Consider the following 18,891-nt stretch of genomic DNA (forward strand, 5'->3'; position numbering starts at 1 on the left):
CCATAAAACCTTACTGTTTTATATACAAAGCACAGATACATACGCGGTGCGTAACACGACATGCAAGACTTGAAATTGTATGAGGGTCCACTCTTAGGTACGACCCCAAAGAACTGAAAACCTGTACTCAAACAAATCCTCACCACAGCACTATTCATAAGAGCCCAAACGTCCGTCACCAAACAGACAAACCATGGCACAAAGGAACGCCATTCTGAGGCCTGCTGCCATGCGGGTGACTTTGAAAATGTCACACTCAGTGAAAGGAGCCAGGAAAAAAGGTCATGTTTTGTAGAATTTCACTGAAATTAAATGTCCAGATGAGCACATCCGTACAAACAGAATGCAGACTGATGGCTGCCAGGGGCAGAGGGGTAGAGTAAAGGGATGCGGGGGTGGCAGGGATGGGGAGTGGCGGCTTGATGGGTACCGGATTTTATTATGGGGTGATGGAAACATTTTGGAACTAGATCACAGTGGTGGCTGCACAATATTGTTCACTTTGAAATGACTAATCTTCTGTTACGGGGCGCTCACCTCCATTTAAAAAAACCGGACTAGTATCCATGAGGACACGGGTATAATCCTTGGCCTTGCTCAGTGGGTTAAGGATCTGGTGTGGTGGTGGCTGTGGGGTCGGTTGGCAGTTGCAGCTCCAATGGGACCCCCAGCCTGGGAACCTCCATAGGCCGCAGGTGCGGCCCTAAAAAGATGCACAGGACAATCAGGAAGAAACTGCCTAAAAGGGCTCCTCAGGGGTGATAATGAGAAAAAGGTTGGGAACCACTGCCCTTCGCCATCACTTTTCACGGAGACGCTGTGAGGGCTCCCACGGGGCGCCATACCACCCTCTCCCGGGGCGCCGCCACCCGGCAGCCGCAGGGCACCTTCAACAGGGAAGGAACACGTCGCTCCTCCATCCAAGACCATGCAGGGTGCCCGCTCCCCCAGAACAAAGCCCAAAGGCACGTCCAACCTTCCTGGCCTCGTTCTGAATCGCCAGCCTAGGAGCCCCTTGGGCTTGGCCCCTCCAAGATCGAACCTGGGCCCACCTCAAGCTTTACACTTGGGATCTCCCAGGAAAGGACCCCCCGACACACTCCCACCCAGATCACACGGCTGGCAGTCCTCGCTGTTCGGGGGCAGCTCAAACACCACCTCCCGGGAGCCCTCCCCTGCTGGCCCCATGTAAGGTGGCCCCGGGGCCCTTGCGTTTACTGCCTCTTTTTGGCCATGAGAACGGGGGCTCCAGGACAGCAGGCTCCCCGCCGGCCTGTGCGGTGCTCAGGCACCCAAGACGCTGACAGCACGAGCGGGCACGGAGGTGACTGAGGAGTGAGGTCTCCACTTCGCTTTTGGCTACTGTGGTCGCGAAAAGCAATGAAGACGACACTAAGGACAACCACAGAAAAACCTCTTCATCCAAAGAAGCCACTTGAAACCATCTGCTCGATATGCAGCAGCTACGGAAACCAAGGCGGCTGGGGTGACGGAGCATCCACAGAAGAGAGCAGAAGCAGCGCTGCCCAGAAAAGTACCCGCGGGCCAGACGCATGCCTGACGAGAACCCTGGGCTCGTCGTAAATAAGGGGTAACGCAGGTCAGGAAGATGGACACAGACAGCTGTCCACGCTCCATCCTCTCCACCTGCGTGGTACACCTGCTTCAAAATAACACCTAGGAGTTCCAGTCGTGGTACAGTGGTTAACGAATCCAACTAGGAACCATGAGGTTGCGGGTTCGATCCCTGGCCTTGCTCAGTGGGTTAAGGATCCGACGTTGCCGTGAGCTGTGGTGTAGGTTGCACATGCAGCTCGGATCCTGCGTTGCTGTGGCGCTGGTGTAGGTCAGCAGCTACAGCTCCAATTCAACCCCCAGCCCGGGAACCTCCATATGCCATGGGAGCGGTCCAAAAAAATGGCAAAAAGACAAAAAAAATAACAATAATAACACCTAGCAAGGGTTCAGAGGAGGTGAGGAAAGAGGAACACTCATGGGCACTCGGAAAACTATTTAGGAGAGCAAGTAGGTGATAATGATATTACCCAAAATTAAAGTGTATAGGGAGCTCGGGTTGTGGCTCAGTGGTAATGAATCCCACTAGTATCCATGAGGTTGAGAGTTCGATCCCTGGCCTGGCTCAGTGGGTTAAGGATCCAGTGTTGCCATGAGCTGTGGTGCAGGTTGCAGATGCAGCTCAGATCTGGCATGGCTGTGGTGCAGCAAAAAGTTCCATATAATCCCATTCCACCACCACCAAAAAACAAACTCTTATTACTGGCACCATCATTGTGATTATATACATGAAAACATCTAAACAGGCGTTCCCTGGGGGCCTAGTGGGTTAAGGATCTGGTGTTGTCACTGCTGTGTGTGGTTCTGGTCACTGCTGTGGCATGGATCTGAGTCCTGGCTCAGGAACTTCCACATGCCGTGGGCATGGCCAAAAAAAAAAATTAATTAAAAATTAAAAAAAAAAATCTAAAAGAACACAGAATTCGTTTGGTGGGGGGCGAGGGACTACACTCACGGCACATGGAGATTCCCAGGCTAGGATCGAATCAGAGCTGTAGCCACAGGCCTACACCACAGCCCTACACCACAGCCCTACACCACAGCCACAGCAACGTGGGATCGGAGCCGCATCTGTGACCTACACTACAGCTCAAGGCCAACGCCACATCCTTAACCCACTGATAGAGGCCAGTGATCGAACTTGCGTCCTCATGGATACTAGTCTTTCATTTCCACTGAGCCACAACAGGAACTCCAGGAACACTCAATTCTTAGCAGTTATCATCTCTTTGAGTTGGAATTATGGCTTATTTATTCTATATTAAAATTTGAAAGGAATTTTTTATTTTCAGGGGAAAGTGATGCTAAATTAAAGGTACATATTGAGGAGCTCCAGGCAGAAAGTTAAGCAATGAGTTTTATCACGGCTGAAATTCAAAAGCATGTATATTAAAGCAGTGGTTCTCAATAAGGACTAGAGGGGTGACCATGTCCCCCACCCAGGACACGTGGCAATAACCAGAGATGTTTTCAGCTGTGATAATTGTGGGCAGGGGGGTGGCTCCCTGCACTGAGTGAATGGAGGCCACCGATGCTGCTGAACACCCTACTGGGCACAGGACAATCTCCCCCAACAGAGAATCATCATCCGGCCCAAAACATCACTAGTGCTGAGGTTGGGAAACCCTGTTTTAAATCACTCTAGACACTTTCAAAAGCAAAAAGACATTGGGAAATGCTCGTTCCAATTACGCTTTGAAAGGGATGCCAATCCTATTATAAAGCCATAAATCTTGCCCAAAGGAAGAACTAATTGCCTTTGAAGTCACAAATAATTTAATCAGATTTTAGACTTTGATGTACAATTCACGAGTGTGGGCTCAAACACGTCATCTATTATCTACACGTACAGAATCCCAGCCTGTGCTAAGTGCCCTTCTGACTACATGAAACATGAGTCATAGAATCAAATTGGAAAAAAATGCCCCCTCCCTCCCACACACCCCAGCACTCTGAGCGGGGGAGCGGTGGTGGAGTTAATGATTCATGCTAGTTCCTCTACTTACACAACCGTGGAAGCAACTTATATGTTCAAAGGGCTGGCAGCACCTTGCACAAGTCTTGGTGGCATGCACAGATGAGCTACACAGAATAGCACGGGATTCATTAAAAAAGTTAAATAAAATAAAAACTTAAAAGAAAAAAAAGAGTTCCTCTAGTTCCCATCATGGCACAACAGAAATGAATTTGAGGAGTTCCCATTGTGGCTCAGTGGTTAACGAATCCGACTAGGAACCATGAGGTTGCGGGTTCAATCCCTGGCCTTGCTCAGTGGGTTAAGGATCCGGCGTTGCCGTGAGCTGTGGTGTAGGTTGCAGACGCGGCTCAGATCCCGTGTTGCTGTGGCTGTGGTGTAGACTGGCAGCTACAGCTCTGATTCAACCCCTAGCCTGGCAACTTCCATATGCCGCAGGAGCGGCCCAAGAAATGGCAAAAGACAAAAAAAAAGAAAGAAAGAAACGAATTCAACTAGGAACTCTGAGGGTGCAGCTTCAATCCTTGGCTTTGCTCAGTGGGTTAAGGATCTGGTATTGCCGTGAGCTGTGGGAAGGTCACAGATGTGGCTGTGGTGTAGGCCGGCAGTTGTAGCTCCAATTTGACCCCTAGCCTGGGAACCTCCATATTCTGCAGGTGTGGCCCTAAAAAGCAAAAGCAAAAGCAAAAAAAAAAAAAAAAAAAAAACCAGTTCCTGCTATAGCACATCCGGCCTTATCTCAGTGGCAGCACTGATTCAATCCCCAGCGCAGTGGGTTGGGGGTGTGGCAGTGCTGCATCTGTGGTTTAGGTCACAGCTATGGCTTGGATTCAGTCCTTGGCCCGGGAACTTCCACATGCCCTGGGTGTGGCCATAAAGAAATAAAACAGAAGAGTGCAGGGTTGCTGGATGGGACAGGACAGGACAGAAATGCTGCTCCCAATGGTTACGTACAAACATAGAAACGTATTCAGGGAGTTCCCGTCAAGGCACAGCAGAAATGAATCTGACTAGTGTCCCTAAGGACGCAGGTTCCATCCCCAGCCTCGCTCAGTGGATTAAGGATCCTTCATTGCCATGAGCTGTGGTGTAGGTCACAGACGAGGATCAGATCCTGAGTTGCTATGGCTGTGGCCTCGGCCGGCAGCTTACAGCTCTGATTTGACCCTAGCCTGGGAACCTCCATATGCCACAGGTGTCCCCCCCCCAAAAAAAGCAAAAGACAGAGACAAAAAGGAAAACAAAAAATGTATTCAGAACATAAGGTTAAGTTAAAAAAGAAAACCCTGGAGTTCTCTTGTGCTGGCATTGTCACTGCATCATTTAGAGTCACTGCTATGCCTCAGGTTCAATTTCTAGCCTGGGAATTTCCATCACAGCAGGTGCAGCCAAAAAATTTTTTAAAAAGTAAAAAGAAAACCCTTAACCGTCTACGCCAAACAGGTGACCAATGAACCAAGTGGTTGACAGATGCAGGGGATGCAGTCAATAGTTATTTTTTTTTAATTTGAGCCAATGTGTAAAACAACAAGAAATCTGGCAACCCTGAGCCCACACTTCCACTCGGCTGGAACCAGCAGGAAGAAACGGCCCCTAGTGTATAGGTAAAAGGTCACGAGGAGGAGTGGATTTCTGCTTTAGTTCACCCCAATCCTATCCCTTCCAAACCTCGCTCAGTTCTGGAACCGCCTGATCCCCTTTTAACTTGGCAGCATGATGTATAAGCCAACCCAGAAAAAGTCCAGGAAACAACATCTAAGGGTGGACTGTGGGAGGTGGGAAAATATGGGACTTCAGTTTTTATAACAACTGTTTTACAACAAATATGTACTGATTTCACAGGAGGAAAAAAAGAGTACATGAAAATGTTTTCCCTTCTCACGAAAGCAACCCACATGGAGCTCTAAGACCAAAGGACCACTATTAGCTCAGAGAGTGGTGGAAGTCAGGCCCCAGGACTCTTACCCTAATACATATTAATGACTTAAATCGGGACCCCGCAAGCAAATATTGGCAAAGGCATCAATTCTGGCCAGGAGGTCCAGAAAAAGAGGGAAGCAGACAAATCACTGAGAATATAAACCACTCTGACCCTTAAGACGACAAGAGTCCAGGACACTAGGAGAGAAAGGCTCCTGCCTGGGCAAAGTGTTTCTCAGAAAGCTAAATCCAGCCCTAAGGATTATAGACACATGGCTCTGAGCTCCTCAATCCCCCAAGCAAAAGGAGGGTTTCTTAAATCTCATAAAAATTTTATCTAATAACTTATTTCAATGTGTAATTTTATATGGCTGCCTACAAAATTTTCGCTGGTGAAACTAATAAAGCTTTTCAGTCCTCTGACAATCTTTTTTCTTTCTTTCTTTCCCTTTTTTTTTTTTTTTTAAACAACTGTGGATAAACCATAGGTTTGTTTCACTCTCTGATTGTTGAGGGTTACTTCATGAAATGTCCCACTTCTCCTTAACCCAAAGGCTATTATCACCATCAACAGCAGAGGGCAGTGGCGTGCAACCCAAAGAAAGCCAGGGTCTGGCTCTGGGAACTCCAGCACCCCATATACTCTCAACAGGGACCTCAACTTACCTTCTGTAAAATGGGGAGACTGACTCAGAGTTTCTCTCAGTCTATAATAGAAATTGGCAAACCTACCCGCGGGCCAGAATCTGGCATGCTACCTGTTCCTGTGTGGCCTGCCAGCTAAGAAGGGTATCTATCACTTTTAAATGATTGAAGGGAAAAAAAGGATTAATAATAGTTCATGAGATATACAAATCATTTGAAATTCAAGTTTCCGTGCCACAGCCACATGCCTATGGCTGTTTTAGGAAAAGCCATGCTTCACGTTTTCATGTTCCACATTTTCATGTGTGTTCAGTACACAACCACGGTGCTGAACAGCTGTATCGTTGTGAGGAGACCCGCAGAGCCTAAACTATTTACTCTCTGGCTCCTTACAGGAAAGGGGCACAATCTGTTCAATTTTTAAGACTACAACAGTTTTGAATAAACTTCCTACACTATTCACTGGCTGCCTACCTCATGCTCAATAAAAGAACCCAAGCACATATAAGCAAGTCAGCTGTATTTTAAACTCTGAAATGGGCACCTGCTAACTTACCGCCACAAAAGTCACCCAAATAATGAGGAATATTTGTCAGAAATTCTGATGTCATTTCACCCTCAGCACCTCTCGGGGTAAGAAAGACGCTTAGTTAAAAACCACATGCCACACGTTCTTGTCTTCCCATAAAGCTGTGGAATACCAACAGTGGGTCACAAACCAACATGTTTTATTTTACAGGCATGTATTAATTTCACGGATATTAGGAAAAAACACAGGCAGCGATTTAAACACCCCAAACTTATATTTTTTAGTTAGCTCAGGATGACGCTAAATTGCAGGGTTAATATTTAAAGAATGTAATAAAACAGGTGGTGCCAGAATATAGCCCAAAAAACAAAAAAATGCTAATGAAAGTTCAAGCCACAGTAATTCACAGGATTGCTGCCCATTTAAAACTTTCTCAAAAGCATGCTCTCTATGGGAACCAGCAGGCTAAGGAGTTCGTGTGCTTTTGTTTTGTTAACGTGGCTTTAAAGGAATCATGTCATGGAATAAGGGTAAGCTTTTCAGGACTCTGGCCAGAAACTAGGGGGGCAAAAGGGAAGTTTTTTCTGAGGTTATGTCAACACAAGCTAGGTACTCCTAGAGGAAAGCTCTGAAACTCAACTGTGAGTCCCTCGACCACACAGCTGGAGAGAACTGGAGAGACGGCACCTTTCTTTTGAAGAATCAGAAGCCTTTGGTAAAGAAGCCTCTCTACTCCACCGAGAGCCATTTGGTGAACAGCTCCAGACAGAACTTGAAAACAGCCAACCAACCAGAAAGAAGCCACAACATGAGTGGAAACTGAGTAGAATTCCTGGAGTTCACCACTGACTCAAGTTCCCATCTTTCGGTGACGGTCTCTGATGCCTGCTCTTTAAAGAGCACTCTGGAGTTCCTGTCTTGGCTCAGAGGTCAACGAACCCGACTACCATCCATAAGGACGTGGGTCTGATCCACGTGGGACTCACTCAGTGGGTTAAGGATCCAGCATTGCCGTGAGCTGTGGGGTAGGTCAAATACACGGCTCGGATCCCGCACTGCTGTGGCTCTGACGTAGGCCAGCAGCTACAGTTCTGATTTGACCCCTAGCCTGGGAACCTTCATATGCCATGAGTGTGGCCCTAAAAAGACCAAAAAAAAAAGGTGTTTTGATTTTTTTTTTATTTTTTTTTTAGGGTTACACCCACAGCATATAGAAGTTCCCAGGCTAGGGGTCAAATCAGAGCTGTAGCCACCAGCCTACACCACAGCCACAGCAGCACCAAATCCTTAACCCACTGAGCGAGACCAAGGGTCAAACCCGCATTCTCATGGATACTAGTTGGGTTCTTAACCTGCTGAGCCACAACGGGAACTCTTTTAAAGAGCTCTTGTGTGGGAGTTCCGTTGTGGTGCATAGGAAGCGAATCCAACTAGGAACCACGAGATTGCGGGTTCGATCCCTGGTCTCGCTCAGTGAGTTAAGGATCTGGCATTGCCATGAGCTGTGGTGTAGGTCACAGACAAGGCTCAGATCCTGTTTTTCTGTGGCTGTGGTGTAGGCCAGCAGCTGTAGCTCCGATTAGGCCCCTAGCCTGGGAACTTCCATATACCTCGGGCCCGGCCCTAAAAAGCAAAAAGCAAAAAAATTTTTAAATTTAAAAAAAAAAAGAATTCTCATGTGAAGTAAAAAAAAAGGAGAGAGGAAAAGAGGGAGGGAGGGAGGGAGTCTTAAAGGTTATTCGAGGGTAATGTGCTACCAGAAGTATAGCACTGGTGGTCCCACCTGCCTTACTCATTCTGGAAAATATTCCACGACATTGTGAGCTGACATTTCATAACTGGAGAGACTACATAAAAATGCAGATTTCCCATTTCTCCGCAAGAATGTTAAGATGCGAAAACGATTAACCCACATTTCTGTGCGACAACCGTTGGCTGAAACTCTTGAGATGAGGCGTGTGCCTGGGGTTAACCAGTTCCCATCCCATCAACAGTGTCCCCAACCCAGCGCCTGAGGGCTCCTTGGCTTCATCATCAGGCTTAGTGTGGACTGTGGATGCTTCATTCTACCCAGGTCTCTCAAAGACACAGCAAGAGGATTTAAGGAAAAATGACAGTAAACCCATTCCCTTGTGAAAAGGTTTTAGCATGCAACCAAATTCCATTTCGATAGAAAGAATTCAATTTAAGTCACTCTTATTCGGGCTACACTCTGCCAGCATCCCTCATTTGCATAAACTCTCTCTGAATCCATGAAGGCATGTGATGAGCAGCTACCAGAAGAAATAATACAGCAGCCAACATTTTTGAAGCACTTACTAATGTTGGGACGGGGGGCACACCTGCGGCATGCGGAAGTTCCCGGACCAGGGATCAAACCCACGCCGCAACAGCAATCCAAGCCACACCAGCGACAGCTCCAGACGCTTAATCCGCTGAGACAGCAGGGGATTCCAGTCGCACTTACTATTTCAAACACTGTCCTAAACCCTTTATGTATGTCGGTTCATTTATGGTCACAAGAACCTCTGAGGCAGGTCCTATCATTATTGTCATGTTACAGCTGAGAAAACCAAGGTTTAGTTATCCTGCCTAAGGCCACACAGCTAGTGAGTGGCAGAGCAGGTATCTGACCTGAGGATTTGATCTAGGATTTGATCCTCCTCCTCCAGCAGTCCGCTCTAGCCCCAAGTCACCAAGACGCAACACATCTGTTAAACAGGGGGCCCTATAAGAAGTGGAACTTCGGGAGTTCCCGTCGTGGTGCAGTGGTTGGCGAATCCGACTAGGAACTATGAGGTTGTGGGTTCGATCCCTGCCCTTGCTCAGTGGGTTAAGGATCTGGCATTGCTGTGAGCTGTGTGGTGTAGGTCGCAGACGCAGCTCGGATCTTGCGTTGCTGTGGCTCTGGCGTGGGCTGGCAGCTACAGCTCCAATTAGACCCCTAGCCTGAGAAACTCTATATGCCGCGGGAGTGGCCCAAGAAATGGCAAAAAAGACAAAAAAGACAAAAAAAAAAAAGAAGTGGAACTGCGGAGTTCCCGTCGCGGTTCAGCGGAAACGAATCTGACTAGCATCCATGAGGACACAGGTTTGATCCCTGGCCTTGCTCAGTGGGGTAAGGATCTGAGCTGTGGTGTAGGTTGCAGATGCAGCTCGGATCTGGCATGGCTGTGGCTGTGGCATAGGCCAGCAACTGCAGCTCCAGTTCAACCCCTAGCCTGGGAACATCCATATGCCATAGGGTGCAGCCCTAAAATTTAAAAAAAAAAAAAAAAAAAAAAGAATCAAAAAACTGTTTCAATTAAGATAAAATTCTCAAGAAAAGAAAAATCCTATTGCAGGAAGCTGTGATTCATCCCAGAGGCATGTGCACGAAACTCTGAAGGATTTCTGGCCAACTCTGCCCACTTCTAGAAATGACCTCCAGCTGTCCTTTGGGAAACGCCTTTCTTATTGTGGGGAGTCCCTGCCAGCAAGACTCCCGCTGGGTTCCTCACCTAAAATGGAAATCGTGCCCCACCAGGACGAAACCCCACGGAGCCCCCTTGGGCTGCGTGCCGCTCAGCAGGTAGGGCCAGAAAGGTGTGGGCCTGATGGCCACCCCCGTGTCCCCTGCGCCCTCTCCTGCCCGGGGCTGACCTGTGCTCTTGTCCAGGAAGTCCATGGACTCCTCACTGGCGCTGAAGTGGCTGGACGTGGCCTTCTTGTCGGCGTCCTGCTCCACGTCGGAGCCCGTGTGCACCGAGGAGTTGGTACTGGTGGGGGAGCGAGGCATGTCCGACAAGGAGATCCTGTGGGCCGTGCCCCCGCTCAGCATCGGCTTGCTCATCAGGATCTTGGGCGAGGCCGTCATGTCAAAGTTGAGCTTGACCTTCTCCTGCTTGTCGATCTTGGCGGCGCCGGCACTGGGGTTGGAGGGGTCGAGCAGCATTTGGTACTGGCTGTTGGGCGTGTAGGGTGTCCTGAACGGCGAGTAATTAAAGACCCCGAACTTCCGGCGGATGTTCTCCACGTACACCTCCATCTCTTGCATTGCACTGTTGAAGATGCTTTTCGTCTTTTTCACAGAAAAAGGAATTTCTTTAGACATGAGGTAGCAATTATTTATTGGAACCCAGGCCCTGGGAGTGCAAAAGAGAAAGGGAGTTGAAGTCAACGTTGGGCACTTCCAAGCTCTTTATTTTGTCGCAGGAGAACACCTGACAGAGCTCTGCCCTCCTAACCAAGGCTGGGTTGGACAACACTACCGTCACCGCTGACGATTCATCTTGTTTATGCCTCTGGATCAGGACTCTCCCTGTCTCCCTGACCCAGCCCCTGCCAACCACCCTTCCACACTTGATTCTATGAATTTGACCTTTTTTGGCCACAGATCAAACCCACACCACAGCAGTGCCCTGAGTCACAGCAGTGCCAATACCAGATCCTTAACTGTGAGGCCACCAGGGAACTCCTGAATTTGCCTATTTTAGACAGCACATGCAAGTGGAATCATGCAGTATTTGTCGTGCTGTGACTGGCTTATTCCACTTAACATGATATCCTCCAAGTTCGGCCACGCTGCCACATGTTTAAGGCTGAATAGTATTCCACTGTGTGGACAGATTACATTTTCTTTATCCACTCCCCATCTGTCAACAGGTCATTTAGGTTGCTTCCAGAACTGTTTTTCCCTAATGCAAACCAAATTATAACCTACCGGATTTGCCAAGATTCTTAAAAATACATCCCCCCCCCTTTCTTTTAATGACTTGGTTTGAACGGTTAACGAATGCTCCACTTAACAGGCATATTATGTCATAAGGACTAAACAAGAAACTTAGCTACATTAAAAGGCTCGACAGACTTAGTCATTTTAATCTATTAAAAAAAGAATAAATCCCTTTTGGCATTGGGTTGATAGAGAGTAAGAAAACAGTCTGCAACTCAGACCACACCTCTGAAAATTATCCCCCAAATGTCATTCTCCTGCACTCAGACATAAAGAGGTTTCTTTTCTCCTTTGAAATTGTGATTCTAGGAGTTCCTGTCACGGCTCAGTGGAAATGAAACCGACCAGATTCAATAAAAATGTAGGTTCGATCCCTGGCCTCGCTCAATACATTAAGTTTCTGGGGTTGCCATGAGCTGTGGTGAAGGTCACAGACATGGCTTGGATCAGGCGTTGCTGTGGCTGTGGTGTAGGCCGGCAGCTATACCTCCAATTCGACCCCTAGCCTGGGAACCTCCATGTGCCTTGGTGTGACCCCCAAAAAGACAAAAAAAATTGTTTTTAAATTTTTTTTAATAAATAAGTAACACTGCTATATTAGGAGTTCCCCTTGTGGCTTGGCTGGTTAAAAACCCAACAGAGTATCCATGAGGATACAGGTTTGATCCCTGGCCTCGCTCAGAGGATTAAGGATCGGTGTTGCTGTGGCTGTGGCGGAGGCCAGCAGATGCAGCTCCGATTCGACCCCCACCTGGGAACTTCCATATGCCATTAAAAAAAAAAAAGAAAGAAAAAAGGAGTTCCCGTTGTGGCACAGTGGTTAACAAATCCGACTAGGAACCATGAGGTTGCAGGTTCAGTCCCTGGCCTCGCTCAGTGGGTTAAGGATCTGGCATTGCCGTGAGCTGTGGTGTAGGTTGCAGACGTGGCTCAAATCTGGCGTTGCTGTGGCTCTAGTGTAGGCTGGCGGCTACAGCTCCAATTAGACCCCTAGCCCGGGAATCTTCATATGCTGCAGGAGCGGCCCTAGAAAAGACAAAAAGACAATAAAAACAAAAAATAAATAAATAAAATTTTTAAAAAAGAAGGAAAAAAATGTGATTCTACACGAAACTAGAAGGAAGTGTTGGAAAACCACCTAAAAGGAGGTACAGGTTTTCAGGGTAAGCTGATTTACAAGGAAAATAATGGAAAAACAGCCCACAAGCCTTGGGGTATGTTCCCTCCACCTCCCTGTCAAGGCTCGTTCAGTCTTCCTGCCTTTAACCCCCACATCCCAGCGCGCCCTGAATCAGTTGCTTTTCTGGAATGAGAGTCCCAAGTGACTGCAGGCAGGAGATGAGAACGCAACCTTCACGCTCTTGGGGAGGCAGGGCCGACACAAGAACACCTAGGGTGTAACTTTATGACAGGTCATTCCTGGGAACCTGGTGGAGATGAGCTTTTCCAAGGAGACCTCTGGGATTTCACAGACCACACACTCACACCAGGGACAAAGCCATGGGAGCAAAGGAGACTGCGTGGGGTGGAAAACTCACAGCCCGTCTAACACACCCACCATCGATGCGGCTGCTACCAACGTGCTGGGGGGAATTTGGGCCGAACCCTGCCAAGTCTCCGACATTTTAAAGAGAAGTAGAAAATACAGACTTTTTTATTTTCTTTTACCCAAATGATACAGTTGGCATCTCATTCCTCATTTTAAGAGATAATCACCCGGGAGAAATAAAGCCTGTCCAGGGGGCAGAATTGAGGACACAGCCTGGCTGCTTCCAACTCTTAGTGATGCTAGATCAAACCACAACTGAAAACTGAACCGCCAGGAGTTCCCGCACAAGAGGATCGGTGGTGTCTCTGCAGCACCAGAACACAGGTTCAATTCCCAGCCCATGCACTTGGTTAAAGGATCTGGCATTGCTGCAGCTAAGGTGTAGATCGGAACTGAAGCTTAGAACTGATTCCTGGCCCTGGCACTCCATATGCTGTGGGGTGACCAAAATGGGGGCGGGGGGGGGGGAGAAGGAAAAAAACCTAAACGGCCAAAAATATCTACCTGCTCTCTCAGAGTGCTGGAAATCACCAGCTTCTCATCTGTTCCAACTCACTGCTGACATCCTGCAGAGACCTGAGGAACTACAGGTGCAGCCAGCCGGAACGAGGGCTGGCCAGGAGCCAGATGCTCTCAGGGCGAGAGTCTAGAGAGAGGGAGGGGGCTCCGAGGGTTTAGCACAGGGTGGGGGTGCAGGTGGGAGTCTGGTCGAGACAGGATGCTGAGCAGCAGTGGGGATCCCCAGGCTGCCCCCAACAGCCAGCCTCGACTCCATCATCAGTGAGTTAGAGGACAAGTCCCTACCTAGAGGGATGCTGGGGGAGGCCAATGAGACGCACCTGCCAGTCTCGGTACCACCAGGAGCAGATGAACCAGATGGTCCCTATGACTGTGCTTCCCCTAATTTTTTTTTTTGGCTGCACCCACAGCATATGGAAGTTCCCAGGCCAGGGTAGACTCTGTACCACAGCAGCAAGCTGAGCCTCTGCAATAACACCAGATTCTTAACCCCCTGCTCCACAAGAAAACACCCACCCCTCCTCCACACACACACACACACACACACACACACACACACACACACACAGGTCTAGAATTGGGGCCTTAAGTTCAATGAAGTGCTTCCAAGTGACTTCAAGAAAGAATTTCTGACCTTAAAGATGGCCCAGAAAATACTGAAAGGAAAATCAGATTTGCTTAATGACAGCCTCTGAGAGACGATGTCCCAAGGGGCCACAACGTCACACAGCTGACCTACATTCCAGCTGTGGGCCTCAGTTTTCCTATCAATAAACTGGGGTTAAAAGCGGCTTCTAGAAAAAGCACTCAGAACAGTGCTTGCTGCCACAATAGACATTTTTTTTTTAAACTCTGCACCTAATCTTGTCTCCCTGTTTATGTAACAGTATGCGTGTGTGAAATAAAACTGGGGGGGGGGGAAATAGCAGAATCTTTCAAAGGTTAAAAAGCTCTTCAGAACATGCCTTGATCTGTGCAAAAGCGTCGCAGGGCCCTCTCTGGCCTGTACTAACTTAACAACAAACGTGTAGTAATCTGTGCAATTCTGCTGTCCTGTCCTACTTCACTAAAGCCCCTCCAGGCTCACATTTTGGCTCTGCGACCCCAAGGTGAGCTCCCTGAGAGAGGGACAGGCCTGGCAGCGTCCCCTGAGTCTGTGCTGTGTTCTGGGTCTGACCAGAGCTGCCTGCTGAGAGGCCTGCCCCGTTCATTCGCTTTACGAACATCTCTGGGGAGGAAAAGACCTTCGTCCACTTGGAAGCAGCTTCCCCTACAGCTGTCACAGACAGTGGACTGAACCCTCCCTACCACTGCTGCCTACCGTGCCCCTCCACCACTGGGAGGCACCCCTCACCCAAAACAGCTTAACACATCGCCTCCAAGGGGACAGAGGCATCACAGAGGATTAGAGAAATCTCATGGTAGGTTTGGTTTTTTTTTTTTTTAGGAATGTAGGGGCTTGGGGGAGTTCCCCTCACGGCACAGCGGAAATGAATCCAACTAGGAACCGTGAGGTTGTGGGTTTGATCCCAGGCCTCACTCAGTGGGTTAAGGATCTGGAGTTGCCATGCGCTGTGGTGTAGGTCCCAGACCTGGCTTGGATCTGACATTGCTGTGGCTGTGGTGTAGGCCGGCAGCTACTGCTCCGATTTGACCCCTAGCCTGGGAACCTCCATATGCCGCAGGAGAGGCCCTAAAAAGACAAAAAGACAAAAACAAGAGAAAGAAATGGAGGGGCTTGAGGAGTTCCCATGTGGTGTAGCAGGTTAAGAACCTAGTATCCATGAGGATTTGGGTTCAATCCCCCGGCCTCACTCATCTGGTTCAAGATCCACATTGCCACAAGCTGCAGTGCAGGGCTGCAGATACAGCTTCGATCCAGCGTTGCTGTGCCAGTGGTGCAGGTTGGCAGCTGCAGCTCTAACTCAACCCCTAGCCTGGGCGCTTCCATATGCTGCAGGCACAGCCCTAAGAAGCAAAAACCAGAAACAGAAAAACAAATGTAGGGGCCTGGCTTCCAGGACAGCTCCCATCCAGAACCAACCTCCACTCACAAGTTCAGGGGAAACGCCTCTGGAAACAGAGCTGGCAAAGCTCACACCCCTAAGCCACATTCAGAGATTGTCAGGTAGGAGGTTCGTGCGGGGGGCACAGCTGAGAGCAGAATCCCTGACTTTAAGGGCCTGAGAAGACTTGGTGGGTAGGGCCACGCACTGTCTCCTCCCACTCCCCAGCCCCCACAGGCCCAGCTATTATCCTAAGTAAATCCACACTGTGGCTATGCTGCAGAAGAAGACTAACCTGAGTCATCAAGATGGTGTACTGATAAGTGCCATGCTCTAACAAAGAGGCAGGAAGACATACCACCTGCCAGCAATTCCTCTTGCTCTTCGAACAAAAACCAGATGCTTGACACAGCCCTGGTGACCCAGGCTCTGCCCACCCCTCCGATCCCACCGCTTAACCACCCTCTCTCTCATCTTATTCAAACCACACCAAGTGCCTGGCTTTTCCTGTGCAACGCGGCCTTGGCCCTTGCCGCCTGAGTCCCTGCTCCCTCTGGCCCCCCACTACCTCCCGACCTGAGATCATACTGCCTAGTGCTTCCTTGTGTATTATTGCCTTGCCCACTAGGATGCCAGGCTTCCAATGGGCAGTGACTGCCTGCTCACACTTGCACCTCCAATATCTGGCACTGGGCCTGGCCTAGAGAGGCACCAAATAAATATTTCTTTGAATGAATAAATAAAGAAATTTTAGAAAGATTTCCAATAAAAACAGTCAAAATCAAATTATAACACTTATGGGAATTCCCTGGTGGTCTAGCGGTTAGGATTCTCGGCTTTCATCAATTTGGTCCAAGTCTTATCGCTGGTCTGGGAACTGAGACTCCCACATCAAGCCACTGCACACCACAGCCAAAAACAAAAACAGAAACAAAATACAACTACAGGAGTTCCCATTGTGGCTCAGTGGGTTACCAACCCGACTAGTACCACGAGGATGAGGGTTCCAATCCCTGGCCTTGCTCAGTGGGTCACAGATCCACCATTGCTGCACGGTGTGGTGTAGGTCAGAGACACGGCTAGGATCTGGCACGGCTGTGGTGTAGGCCAGCGGCTGCAGCTCCAATTCAACCCCTAGCCTGGTAACTCCCATATGCCACAAGTGCAGCCCTTTTAAAAAAAAACAAACAAACCTATAATACTTCCTATCAAATCTCTCCTGTCAATGGACTACGGGGATTCCCAAAAAATGATTTTGCAGATTACTTTGAAATTCACTCTGTATTGTTATGTGCAAGCTGACAGGCAGAATTTACCAGAGACAGCACTATTTCAGATTCTGGTGTTGTTTAAAACAACAAACTATTTTCTATATATTCTGTGGGTGGTATAATTTTCAAAACACATCTTTTAAACATTCACTCGCCTTCCCCCCACGCCCCGCCGTCACTTTCTCAGAGTGCTTGGTGGGGCTTCAAGAGGGTTTTGCCTCATTTAATCATAACACAACTTGCTAAACAAGAACCAAGACATTAACTGCTGCTCATCGTCTACCTGTTGTTGGGAAGCACACAGGGGGCTGCGCTCTGCACAGAGCTGCTATTAGCTGGAATAATGCGCTTCGCGGTGAGAGGGGGAAGGGGGAGGGCAGAGAGGCTGCGAGGGAGGCTCACACCTGTCAAAACAGCAACCCCTTGTAATTTCCCATTTTAGCTCCACAGAAAAGGGAACAGGAGGGGACGACCCAGCACAGCAATGGGAGATTCATTTACCGGCAATCTGGGCAAACACTTCTGATCCTGGAAAGCATGATTTTGAAAAGCAATTTGCACGGTGATTTAATTTACTGCGGAAAACTCCAAAAAAAGAACAGCGGCATTTCAAACAGCCGAGGAACCTATTCCGATGCTGGTTTCATCAACAAAACCACGAAAGCAAGATTATTTTCTAACGTACCTGAAAAGACTGAAGCTGGTGCATAAGCCGGCTTAACCCAGCCCGGGACAGCATTGTGGAACCTGAAGGTCACTGGCTGGTATCACACACAAACAAAATCATAGCCACCCCCTACCCGCCGCTTCTTGAATTCACCGACAGACCATATCAAGGGTTCAGTCAAAGCCACACGGTTGAAGCCTGTGTTGAAGGCCCACCTGTCGTGTTGTCCAAAGAAACGGGCATCGACCTGCCCATCTTTATCCCGCAGGGCTTTCGCAGGCCAGAATGGAAACCCCTTCAGTTTTGCCCAAACCAAAGGATGTGGATTGCTCTAGGAAAAGAAAAACAAAAGGCAGAGTTTGTCTGTATCCGTCCGAAAAACAGCCACACAGAGCCAGTGTGTGTGGTTCCCACATGGTAGCGGGGGACTCAGGCCAATATCGAGCAGGGTCTCCCCACGTGCCACTCCCTAGACGTGGGGCCACTAAGCCTGGGCACAGCTGGGCACGGGATTCAAGGAGGAAACTTGAGAAGAAGCGGGTGAGCACTGACAAAACGAGGCTGGGATCCTGGCTGGGCTGCCACCACCGCGCCAGGGGTTGGGGGGAGTGAGCAAGAGATGACATCTTTCCAGGTAACAGGGTGACAGTGCTACTTGCCCCCTCCGTTAGGTTGGACGGCGGATGCCCACTGCCTCCAGCATAAACTAGGGGGCAGCACTGGCTACCTTTAAGCTTTCTTGAACACCTCCCAGAGCCTCAGTTCTTCCGACGCTCACCGCCGAAGGCAGGAGAAAATAGAAGCTGTTTTGATTCTCAGCACCACTTGCCCAGACTTCCTGCCCAATTCCCTCCGCCCCCACCCCCAGCCTCCCAGCCCACCCCAGCCACACACTTCTCTCTGCAGAACGCCCGTTCCAAAAAGGCAGATCCGCGGGGAAAACTGGGGTGGTTCTCTCCGCCAGCCCATCCCGCCCTCAAGAAGCACAGATTTTGGAGTTCCGGTTGGGGCACAATGGCATCTGGAGCGCCAGGACGCAGGTTCGATCCCCGGCCCAGCAGAGTGGGTTAAAGGATCTAGTGTTGCTCAAAGTGCAGCACAGGTCCCAACTGCGACATGCATCTGATCCCTGGCCCAGGAGCTCCATATGCCACAGGATGGCCAAAGAAAGGGGAAGGAAAAAAAAGAACCATGGTCTGGAGAGACCATGGAGTTAACGTCCAAAACCTCTTAAAATAGACCCAACATGAGCTGTCCGTAACATACTTTTGCTTCTTGTGTTTTCGTAACATACTCTTTTAACACTACTCAGAAGAAACAAAAACAAACAAAACATACACTACAAGGCTCATTATATGAATGACTTTCTAAGTTCCTCCTCTCTGGTCAACTCCTTTTTACTCAGCATCCTGTTGTTCTGGAAGCTAACAAACCCAATAAATCATGCCGCTGCCTCTGGCACAGGAATTTTAAGTCAAAGAGGTTTACCGCACCTGGATTCCTCTACTCTGCCATGACTTG

General features: G+C 48.9%; 1 protein-coding gene across 50 annotated transcripts in view; it reads right to left on the minus strand.

Moving 5' to 3' along the window:
* The window catches only part of ZMYND8 (zinc finger MYND-type containing 8), a 148,190-nt gene that overhangs the window by 44,230 nt on the left and 85,069 nt on the right, over nucleotides 1-18,891 (minus strand). For all 50 annotated transcript variants that reach the window (XM_085004145.1, XM_085004136.1, XM_085004139.1 and 47 more), the window contains 2 exons: nucleotides 17,586-17,701; nucleotides 10,287-10,768 (listed from right to left, as the gene is read on the minus strand). In XM_085004145.1, coding sequence (XP_084860271.1) covers nucleotides 10,287-10,768; nucleotides 17,586-17,701 — 598 coding nt within the window. The remainder of the gene's footprint in view (nucleotides 1-10,286; nucleotides 10,769-17,585; nucleotides 17,702-18,891) is intronic.

Source organism: Sus scrofa, chromosome 17 (genome assembly GCF_054392235.1).
Source record: "Sus scrofa isolate SSC_HxYL_T2T_F1_AM1 chromosome 17, Sscrofa_HxYL_maternal_Yorkshire_Landrace_v2.0, whole genome shotgun sequence".
Taxonomy (NCBI): domain Eukaryota; kingdom Metazoa; phylum Chordata; class Mammalia; order Artiodactyla; family Suidae; genus Sus; species Sus scrofa.